The sequence below is a fragment of the Fukomys damarensis genome, unplaced genomic scaffold, assembly GCF_012274545.1.
Source record: "Fukomys damarensis isolate Sample0158 unplaced genomic scaffold, DMR_v1.0_HiC HiC_scaffold_5, whole genome shotgun sequence".
In the NCBI taxonomy this organism is placed as follows: domain Eukaryota; kingdom Metazoa; phylum Chordata; class Mammalia; order Rodentia; family Bathyergidae; genus Fukomys; species Fukomys damarensis.
In genome coordinates, this window is record NW_022900917.1 from 16,339,385 (window position 1) to 16,351,505 (window position 12,121).

At 31.7% G+C, this 12,121-nt stretch overlaps 1 protein-coding gene across 4 annotated transcripts in view; it reads right to left on the minus strand.

Moving 5' to 3' along the window:
• Vps13b (vacuolar protein sorting 13 homolog B) overlaps positions 1-12,121 on the minus strand; it is a 675,222-nt gene that overhangs the window by 624,187 nt on the left and 38,914 nt on the right. For all 4 annotated transcript variants that reach the window (XM_033759979.1, XM_010619560.3, XM_010619559.3 and 1 more), the window contains exons 6-7: positions 11,066-11,247; positions 7,018-7,192 (exon numbers count right to left, since the gene is read on the minus strand). In XM_033759979.1, the coding sequence (XP_033615870.1) occupies positions 7,018-7,192; positions 11,066-11,247 (357 nt within the window). The remainder of the gene's footprint in view (positions 1-7,017; positions 7,193-11,065; positions 11,248-12,121) is intronic.

A 12,121-nucleotide genomic window follows, 5' to 3' on the forward strand; every position in this document is an offset into this window, starting at 1 on the left:
AAGAGGGACTGGGGATTTAACTCAGTGGTTCCACTACCTGCCTCACAAGTGCAAGAACCCGAGTTCAATCCCCAGCACCAAAAAGTAAAACAAATCACAGCTTGGCAAAACACATTACTAAAACATTTATGACAAATGATTAAATTCAGTGTATATAAAAACTCTTACATATCAATAATGTAACATGTAAAAATTTAATATGTATTTCTCAAAGTTTAAAAAGACCAACAACCATGAGAAAAAGTTAAAACTATTAACTCAACAAAAAATATGCAAACTAAAACCATGAAGTACCACCAAACACCAGGAAGATGAAAAGTAAAAATATGCTTATACCAACAAATATAGAGTGACTGGAATTCTCATTCATTGTTGATGGGAATATGAAATGGTACAATTATTTTGGGAAAAGGGTCAGGTGGTGCTACAGTCATCATCATCACTAACACTCACTCGCATGTGGGACATTATTCGGAGGCTGATGAACCTTTTAAGGGGTGGGACCAAATGGGGAGGTCTTTGGACCATCAAAGACAGGCTTTTTCAGTTTATAAGTTGTCTCAGGTACGTGTCATAGCAAAGGAAAGCTAACACAAATGGTTTCTTTAAAAATTAAATATATCATTCTATTCCTAGGTATTTACCTGAGAGAGGAACACCTTATGTCTATATGAAACTTGTACAAAAATGTCCATGAAAACATTATCATAAACAAAAATTAAAAACAGCCCACCTCTCTGTCTCTAGATCCCCTTTCCTATTTTCCTTTTTTCTTTTTTAGTTCATGTTTATGACATGACTACGTTCACTGTGGGCAGCTTGCACATGTATATGTGGCAGCTTGAATCTTTTTACATCCCCTTCGCCTGCTCCCTCTCCCCTACCCTTGGTCTCTTGGTGCCCTTCCTATCTGCAAAAGATGTGTCTGCTTTCCTCTTATCTATTTTTATTTTACTTTTTATTTGTACTTTACTCAAATGAGAAAACATACAGTATTCAATCTTATGTGTCTGATTTATTCTTCTTAACATTATTTTCAAAGTGTATCCATTTTCCTAAAGATGTCTCAAACGTATCCTTCTTTATGGCCAAGTAGTACTTCATTGTATATAGATACAGTCTTTATCCATTCATCTGATGATGGACACACAGTCTGCTTCCAAGATTTAGCTATTGTGAACTGTGCTGTTATAATCATCGGTATGCATGTATTGCTGTAATATGTTTTTAGCACTTCTGGGAAGATATCTAGAAAGGATGGGAGATAGCTACATCAAAAGGAATTTCTATCTAGTTTTTGAGACTTTCCACACTGATTTCCACAATAGTTGTGCTCCTTTGCATTCCCACAACAATGTGGAAGGGATTCTGTTTTATAGCACCCACACCTTTTGTTATTACTACAGTAATAGTAATTTGATTTCTTCATGATTGCCATTCTTTTTGGTATAAGATGAAATCTTAGTATTGTTTTAATGTGCAATTCTCTCGTGGTCAGAGATGTTGAATATTTTTTCACACAATTACAGTATCTGTACTTCTTCTGAGAAGTGTTTATTTCATGTGACCATTTTTTGACTGAGTTTTTATTTTGGGTGATCTAATATTTTTAAGTTACTTATATATTCTAGATATTAGGCCTCTGTCTTAAGAGCTGGCAAAATTTTTTTCTCATTGTGTAGACTCCACTCCACTGCTGCCTGGCTGTGAAGCTTTTTAATTTTATATAGTCCCATTTGATTCATGCCATTATTTCTTGTGCAATTAGAGTTCTCCTCAGAAAGTCCTTGCCTACACTTATTAAAAGTTTCACCTATTCTTTCAATAGACTGTTTGTTTTAATATTTATATATTTCATCACTTTTAGTTAGTACATGGTGAGAGATATGGGTTCACCTTCATTCTTCTGCAGATGGATAGCCAGTTTTCTCAGTATCATTTTCTAAAGAGGCTATCTTTCCTGAAGTATGTTTTTGGCCACATTGTCAAAGATCAAATAGCTAAATGCATCTGAGATTGTTTCTATACCCTCTATTCTGTTTCATTGATCTACATGTCTGTTTTTGTGCCAATATTATGCTGTTTTTATCACTATTATCTCTGTAGTATAACTTGAAATCTGGTATTGTGAGGCCTCTTGCTTAGGCCTTGTTGCCCAGATTTCTTTTGTTATTTTGGGTCTCTTCTGTTTCCAAATGAATTTTACAATTGTTTTCTCCAGATGTGAGAAACACCATTGGTATTTTTGACTGGGATTGCATTAAATACAGTTTTGGAAGTATGACCATTCTGACAATATTGGCTCTGCCTATACAAAAACAGGGGACATCTTTCCATTTTCTGATGTCATTTTCAATCTTTTTTTTCAGAATACTGTAGCTTTCATTGTAGACATCTTTCACTAAACAATTATTTCCTAGGTATTTAATTTTTATTGATGGCATTCTGAATGGTATTACTTTCCTAATTTATTTCTCAGTGAGTTCATAACTGTTGTAGAGGAAAGCTATTGATTTTGTGTGTTGATTTTGTATCGAGCTGCAGTACTGAATTTTGTTATTAATTCTAGGAGTCTCTGGTGTAATTTTTTGGGACTTCTATATAGAGGATCATGTCATCTGAAAATAATAATTTAACTTCTTCCTTTCTTATATGTATCCCTTTTACTTTACTGATCGGTCTGGCTACTGTCTTAAGTACCACTTTGTACAGAATTGGTGAGAGTAGGCATCCTTTTCTTGTTCCTGATTTTAGAATGAAAGTTTTCAGGTTTTCCCCATTTAATGATTTTGGCCATTGGTTTTTCATAAATGACTCCTATCAGATTGAGGTAAGGTCCTTTTACAACTATTTTCTTCAGGGATTTTAATCATTAATGAGTGCTGGAGTCTGTCAAAAGCTTTTTCTGCACCTATTGATATGATCATGTGGTTTTTGTCCTTGCTTCTACTTACGTGGTGAATTATATGTCGAATGATCCTTGCAATTCTGGGATGAAACTTATGGGTTATGATACACAATCCTTTTCCTGTCTTGTTGTATTATATTTGCCATATCCTGAGGATTTTTGCATTTATGTTCATTAAGAAGATTAGCCTTTAGTTTTGTTCTTGTTTTCTTGTTTGGTTGTATTTTTTTAGTTGGGCCTTCATTAGGTTTTAGGGTCAAGGTGATGCTAGCTAGATTCCAGAAATGAATTTGGAAGCACTCCTTTGCTTTCAGTGAGTATTTTTACACTAGGTGATTATATGCATTTTTAAAATTAAGTAAATGATATTCTGAAGACTTAAAGATTTATAAATTTTACTTTATGAATTCAACCTCCAGAAAATTAAAAGACCCATTAATAAACTCAGTTAAGGATATGCAGCTGGAATCGAGGTGAAACGTATACTAATGCTTATAATTTACTATGGAAGACAATGAAAACATTGGTTGCATTTAAACATGGAAAGATACTAGATAGACAGATACATGATTTAACAAATGTTAACAGAAATTTACGGTAGATCCTATTTGGTAAGTATGGAACTGTCCACTCTAAAATAATACTTTTAATAGCCTCTTTAATAAATGGTGCTGGAAAAATAGGCTTTCCACATGCCAAACATTAAACCTAGACCAATATCTCTAACCATGCATTAAACTAAAATAAAAATATTAGATCAAAGATCTAAGTATTAAAACAGAAACACTATGTCTGCTGGAAGAGAAAATAGGTAGAACTCTTGAAGACATAGGTGTGGGCAAAGACTTTGTGAACAGCACAGCCATCACACAGGTAATAGCACAAACCAACAAGTGAAATCTCATCTTATTAAAAAGTTCTGCCCACCAAAGAAACCACTAACAGAGTGAAGAGACAACCCATAAGTATGAGAAAAAAATTTTTGCCAGCTTTTCCTCAAAGGACTAATAGATAGAATATATACAAACATGAAAAAATTCAGACCTCCCAAGTTTAAAGACTCAATCTAAAAATTGGCATCTGAAATGAATAGGAGTTCTCAAATGAAGAAGTACAAATGGCAAATAAATATATGAAAAAAATGTTCAATATCACACTGCTCATTTGAGAAATGCAAATTAAAACAACAATGAGATTCCATCTCACCCCATGGAAGAATAGCTATTATAAAGAAATCAATGAATAACAAATGCTGGAGAGGCTGTGAGGGAAAAGGAACCCTTGTCTACTGTTGGTAGAAGTGTAGACTGGTGCAATAACTGAAAAATCAACGTGGAGATTCCTCAAAAGACTAAGAGTAGAGGTTTTATTTGACCCAGCTATTCCTCTTCTTGGTATCTTCCCAAAAGAATTAAAAGCATCATACCACAGCAATAGATGTATACCCATTTTTACAGCATCACAGTTAGTAACAGCTAAATCCTGGAAACAGTCCAAATGCCAATCACCAATGAATGGACAAGATGTTTTTTTATGCAATGGAATACTACTTTGTCATAAAGAAGGATAAACTCGAGACATTTCTAGGTAAACAGATGCACCTTGAGACCATACTCTTAAGTGAAATAAATCAGACACACACATTTCAATATTACATTGTTTCTCCGGTGTGAGGCAGAGAACTAGAAGGTAAATAAGAACCAAAATGTATTAAAATATTGGGAAACAGAAAATGTTCAAGGAAAACTAGGGAGGGAGAAGCAGGAAAGGAAGGGAAAAGAAAAAAAGAATAGAAGAAAATAATGGAAAACTGTGTAAAGGAGGGGAAAAAGGGTTGAAGGGAGGATAGAGGATGGTGTAAAAAGAATCAATATAAATTATGTACCTGTACAAATTTCATATGATGAATGTAATCATTATGTATATCTAACATTTACCAATAAAATTAATTTTTAAAAAATAATTCTTTTAGTGTTTCTCTATACTAGAGATTTGTCACGTTGGAAAAAATGAATGGAGCACCTTCTATATGCTAAGTTTTGTTCTACATGTTTAACATTGTTTCTGTCTCAGAAGTTCCTTGTCTAACAGGAATTCAATGTCTAGTATGAAATAAAAGACATATAATATGAAATACAGATATACTTGTTTCAAGTAATTTAATAGTATTGTTCTCTATGCTTCTTTCCTAAGGTAACAAGATTTTTCATCAGATAAAATTTAAATACCACATAATTCACTCTTTAAAAGAGTACATCTGCATGCGGTAGTGCACACCTGTAATTCCAGCACTCAAGAGGCTAAAGCAGGAAGACTCTCGCTAGTTCAAGGCCATCTTGGACTACATAGTGAGTTCAAGGCCAGCCTGAACTACACAGTGAGACCTTGTCTCAAACACCCAAAAATATTAAAAGATACAATTCACTGGTTTCTAGTAGAGTAACAAAGTTGAATACCCACCACCATTATCCAACTTCAGAACATTTTCATCACAGCCAGAAGAATTTTACCCATTTTCAGTCATTCCCTCCACCACTCACTAATCTACTTTTTCCTCTATAGAAATGCCTCTCTGGACAGGTCATATAATAGAATCATACCATCTGTGCTCCTTTTGACTGGGAGATTTGAATTAAGATTGTGTTCTCAGAGTTCACTCATATTATAGCTGTGATGGCAAACCTTTTAGAGCTTGAAATGATACAACAGCCCACTGGGGCAAATGTGCCATTAAGTTCGTCACCACTGTTTTATATAGCATGTATAAATGTTTTATTCCTTTGCATCACTGAATAATATTACAAAGTACAGATGTATCTTAATTTATCCTTCAGTTCATAGCTACTTGGTTGCTTCCCTTGGTTGTTTTGGGGGCTTTAAGAATAATGCTACCAGGAACATTCATGTACATGTTTTTATGTCTATATATGTTAAGTCTCTTGATAGTTATATAAAAGTGGAATTGCTGGGTCACAGGGTGACTCTAGGCTGAACATGTTTTGAAAAACTGTCAGACTATTTTCTAAAATGAATTTACCATTCTACATTTTCACAAGCAAGATAGATAGATAGATAGATTTTTTTTTTTTTGTAACCATAGTCATCCTACTGGCTATCAAGTATTATTTCACTGTGGCTTTGATCTGCATTCTAACACAACATTTTAATAAAAGTGGCTAGTAATGTTGAGTATCTTTTCATGTGATTCTTGGCCATTATTTATCTTCTTAGGAGAAATGTTTATTTCTGAATTTTTATATGGATTATTTGTCCCTAAAGTTTCAAAAAAATTGTTTCTTTTTTTGAGACATGGCCTTGTTATATAGTCCAGACCTGCCTGAACTCCCTGGCTGTCCTCAAACTCAAGGCAATCTTCCTGTCTCACAGGCATGTGCCACCACACCCAGTTTTAAATGTTCTTTTCTTATGGCTCTATAGAAATTAGTATCTTAATTTTCCTGAGTCACAGAATCAATCAATTATTCCTTTCACCACCTTTTTATCTCAGATTATTCACAACTCTGTTTATCAACCATTCTACCAGTCATGATATCATAATTTGCATGTGACTGTTCATACATCTATCCACTTAGAATACTGGAGATTCTAAGGGAGGAGAACATATCTCATCTATCTCAGTATTTTTCCCACATTCCTATTATGACTCTTATACAGCAGACTTTAGTAAAGTTGTAATGAAATGAATAACTGAAAAAACCCATTGGATATCCTTCACTGAACTGTATATTTCATTAATCAATAGTATTTTCAAACCAATTAGCTACAGATATAGACTCTTGGTTAGCCTTTGCAGAAAAACTACCAATATTTTCATTTATTAGGAAATATTGAGGATGTATCATTTTAACACTAAGTAAATATACATTCTGAACATTCATACCTATGAGAAATATTAGCCGTTTTCAGTAAAGAAAATCAAACACAGCATTCCATGTCCAAAAAAAAAAAAAAAAATCAAAGTAGTGCTAAACAACCAAACTAAAATCATCTCATCATGTATAACTCAAGCTAAAGTGTTTCTTAGTTTCTCAGTGGTGAAAACACTTTGCAAGAATAATAGCTCTAAATTAAGTTTCTGTTATACTTACCTGCAATGTTTCCTAACATATCTTTATTGTAACAGGAAGGGTCCTCTGTTTCACCATCTTTAAAACTACCTATTTCTCCAAAGTAAAGAGCAATTCCAAGTTGCATTATTCGAATAAACATAGGCAGTTGCTGATCTGTGATAGAAAGCTTCAAACTGTCCACTAAGGTATGAATCTGTATTTCAAAAAAAACAAAAACATTCATAAAAATATGTTTAAAGGGAATATTGCACCTTTTAAGATAAGTTGATAAAATTTAAATCCTAAAAAATAACATTTAGATAGCTATTGGGAAATAGGAAGAAATTGTTCAAATGGGAAAGGGAACAGGGTGGAGAATGGGGAAGAGAAGGAAAAGGAAAAAAAAGAGAATAAGAAAAAATGGAAATAAAGTTTTTATAATTAAGGATAAGAGGGACTGAAACAAGGGAAGGGGGAAGAAGAAAAGAAGAATCAAGATATATGATGTACAAGTACAAACTCCTTTTGATGAATGTGATTGTTATGCATATCAGAAGTGTAACAATAAAAGCTATTTTTAAAAAATACTGTAAAAAACACTAATGTCACAAATAATTAGCCAAAATAAGATTCAAGTCTTAGGAATTAAACACATTTTGCTATAATGATCAATAAACTTTAGCCGGAAACTAGATTCTAGCCAAGTAATATAGATATAAAAGAATTAATTAGAAGATATGATATATTCATATTACACTTGCAAATAGAATGATCAAAATATATACTCATATTAGACTACCAGAACTAGTCCAGAAGAAAAGTTACATAAACAAATATCTAAAGTATATCACATTACTGCCCTCCAAAAAGAAATATTTCTGCTAAATTCAAGAATAAAGTTTTATATCATTTTTATAAAACTCTAATCACTCTTTCCTGTTTATTAGCCTAAAAGAATACATATGTATACTAAAACCAAGTGTTAAAAGTGGGCAAAAGATTAACATGATAACAAGGAAATAATAAAATTTTGTTAAATATAGAAAACCAAGTAAAATATTCAAAAGTTTTCCAAATTTCAAAATTTAAATGAGAAAATTTGTAAGATGAATCAATTATAAGAAATAAGATTACAACAAAAAAAAGAAACAAGATTAGGTACTACCCAAGAGAATATACAGCATTCAAAGTTCTCCTAAAAAAAAAAAAAAAAGAGAGAGAGAGAGACATCAATGAAAGATAAACACAGCTTCAGTGAAAAATAAAAATATCATAAAAAAAAAAAAAAAAGAGAGAGAGAGAGACATCAATGAAAGATAAACACAGCTTCAGTGTAATGGTTTCCTGCTGTTATATAAACATGGAACAAACCCAATTAAGCCATAAAATCAAGTCTCTTAGAAGATTTATTTTGACTAGCTAGTATTTGAATGTCTATGAAACATGAAAAAGAAGCAACACTTGTCATATTTTTAGGGTTTAACGCACAAAAATAGTTCTATTAACAAGAACTTCAGAAAGATGTGAATTGAAGGTAGAGGGTAAAATACTGTATTTCAAATACCAATGCAGGTTTCTTAAAACTGATCTAAAAATCACACACTGAACAAACCATTAAGAAGAAAATGGAAGACAGAGACAGAGAAGGAGTATATATAAATGTTAAGCTTCTCTAGAGATCTTTGTCACATCCTTTTAAATAATGTAAAGCACTAGTGATTAACAAAGAATCTATCCTTTACAACAAAAATTGTTTTAAAATCAACTAGAAAAAACTTAATCAACCTTCAAAAGAAAAACAGAAACTGAGTGGATAATTTAAAAAAATCAAATAGTCAGCATATCTACAAAAATCCAACACCCTAATAAATTTCAGTTGCACTGTATGTTATCCTTTGCTCAAGTTGGAAATTATTCAAAATATGATCATATTTAAGGCTAACAAGTATATAACACAGCCATTTTGCTTAATGTTCATGGGTCTATAACCTGGTTAAACATTTCTAGAAACAGTTCTGCAATAGAGATTGCAAGTCCTCAAAATTTTTATGCATTCATAAGATATTTGCAAATACTGTATAGAAATCTTTCCAAATAAATTAATCAGAGTTTTGGCCAAAGATTTAGGTGCAGAGTTTCATTTCTCTGGGGGAAAAAATGCAAAATAGATTTCAAAAAACAGGGAAAAGATTGAGTTGTGCACTCTATGATATTTCTCAGAAATACCATTAGCTCACACAAAACACAGAAAATTGTAAAGCCTACCCAAAATATAAATAGTAAATTAAAATGCCACTGAAACAAGCAAATATGAAAGGCACAGCTAAATACTTAGGGTATTTGAACATACTAGAAAGCCCCGTCTACAATGTGATTAATGAGGTTAGTCACATCCATTTAACACATATTTCCTAGAACTAGAACTGGAAGATGGGTCTAACCCAAACAGCAAATATTACATCATAGTAGTATTAATAAAAACTTCAAAAATGTATTTCAGTTGACCATAACGTAGTAAGATATGTGACAATTACCTGAGTCAAAATTCACATATCAACAAACATTTATATTAAGGCACTTTTCAAAAATTCATGGCCATTCAATTTTGAGAACACAAACTTACATGTCAACAATAAGTTTTTCTCAAGTTTATTTATTTTTACTTTTTTCCTTTAATTTAGCCAAGTCCTAGAATGGACAATTACAGTTGCAATAATGAACAATAAGATTATTTTATATAGTAAAGATTCTAAACATTCATTATTTGCTTTAAAATACTTTTTAATTTATCTTCACATTCTCCAAGTCTAGTAGCAGATCCAAGGCTAATAAAAAAAAAGTAATAGCCGGGGATTTAGCTCAGTGGTTCCACTGCCTGCCTTGGAAGCACAGGGACCCAAGGTTCGATCCGGGTACAAAAAAAAAAAAGTAAGCTCATTTTCCTGAGAAGAGATATCGCCACCTGCCTCACAAGAGCAAGGACCAAAGTTCAATCCCCAGTACCAAAAAAAAAAATAAAAGAAAAGAGATAGAAATAATATTGTTAACTACTTGCCAAGGCTTATCTTTGACAAAGATTAAAAACAGAAGGAGAAAACATATTTAATCAAAACAATATGCATTTACACAGTGGAAAGTATAAGTAAAACATAGACAACTGACTATTAACAAAAAAAAAGTAGGACTTAAAGTACAGTAAGTCTACATAAGAGAAAATATTGTTTTGATTAAACAATATTTTTAAAAATAATTTTTATATAACAAAATAGGAAAAAATCATTGTCCAGATTTAGGGCCTGACTTTCTATCATAGAACTCTGGTAGTCAGAACTAAGTAATTAAGTTAAAGAAATGTATCAAAAACTATGAAGTTAAAAAAGATGACAATTTAGCTCAGTGGTGCCAACACCTGCCTGGCAAGCATAAGGTCTGGAGTTGGATCCCTGATAATGCAAAAAAAAAAAAAAAAAAAAAAAAAAAAAAAAAAATACTTACATATAAGTTACACACATTGAAAATATATACCACTATCTTAGAGAACAAAATTTCCCAAATTAAAAATATGTCCTGAAAAGCTCCCATACTCTTTAAGATTTTAATTACATTTTGAAACCATGGATCAAAAGCTAAAACTTTTTGAACCACTAAGCTAAAGTATTAGGTGAGCATATCAGGCCTTGTAAAGTTATCTAAGGAAAGAAAAGAAAGTTATCAGATCATGCTGAACAAATTATAAAGACAAGAATACTGATTACTGATTCAGGCCACTGTGAGTATAAATACACTTTTGTGTGTGTGTGTAGTGCTAGAGATCAAACTCATGCTACTTTTTAATTAGATTTCTATCTATTTGAGGATCAAAACACTAAGAAACAGCTAGACAAACTTCTAAAAAATTAGTAAAAGTTGTCCAGAAAACATCTCTACTAAAACATACTATACAAAAAGTTACACGTATAAAGACAACATATTTTAGAAAAACTAATGGCATGTGACATTAATTTCTTACATTTTTAAAAATTATGCAGAAGCACTGAGAGACACAACAGACACATGTAACTTATCTATTAGAAAAAAAGAAACCTACTTTAATAACAGATGGCATCTTGGAATTTAGATTGTCATATGTAAAATGCAGACGAGTTCTGAAGGAACATTTGTACAATAATGGATCCTGGTAGAATTCTATTTTACCGCTGGCATTTCGTTTATCAAGACAAACTGTACAGTCAGAAAAATTGATAACTTTTCTCAGCACGAGATCAGTTGCTAAAAAGAAAATAAAAAACCATTTTAAGTGAAAAGCAAAATTAAGGGAAACAATTATTACATATAATGGTAAAAGTAATAATATTAAAATACATTCACAGATGCAGATTTAGATCATAGATTCAGCTGTAATACTTGTCAGACCCTATACAAAGAGCTTCTCATGTTTTACATCATTTAAATCTTCCAAAAATCTTATTTTAAATAAGCATAATTATCCCCATTTTATTTATGAAAACTCAGAGGCCTAAGTACATTGGCCCAATATGTATAACTACAAATTTAAAAGAAAAATTATGTAAAACAAGTTATTTTCTATAATAAGGTAACAAAGTTCTTGAGAATCCATATTAAAAATAATTTTTGAACAATAGTTACTTATTTAGTATCCATTTTCTACTAAAATCTTCAGTACTACTCTAAACCTATACAGTCCAATACGGTAGCCACCATACACAAGTGGCTTTTGAAATTAATTAAAAATATATAAATATGAAAATCTAGATCTTTGGTCGCACTAGCCATATTTCAAGTGTTCAACAGTCATATATGACTAATGATTATATTATTGGTCAGTAAAGATGTAAAACATTTCCAACATCACAGAAAGTTCTCCTGGACCTCACTGGTATAAATAATGAAATTATCAGTAACACTCTATAAAGTGTATTTGTATTCAAAGGAATAAAAGTAAAACAACTGGTGATAAAGAATCAAACTAAAAAATGAAATCTTTACCATGACTAATTTCATTTCTACCTGTAAGGAAAAATGTAAGGAATACACATGTGTCAAAATAGTAAAAACTTTGCTAGTAGATAAGTTTTAAATTTGTCTGCTAAAAATGTGAATTTACCATATTTCAATTTTATAT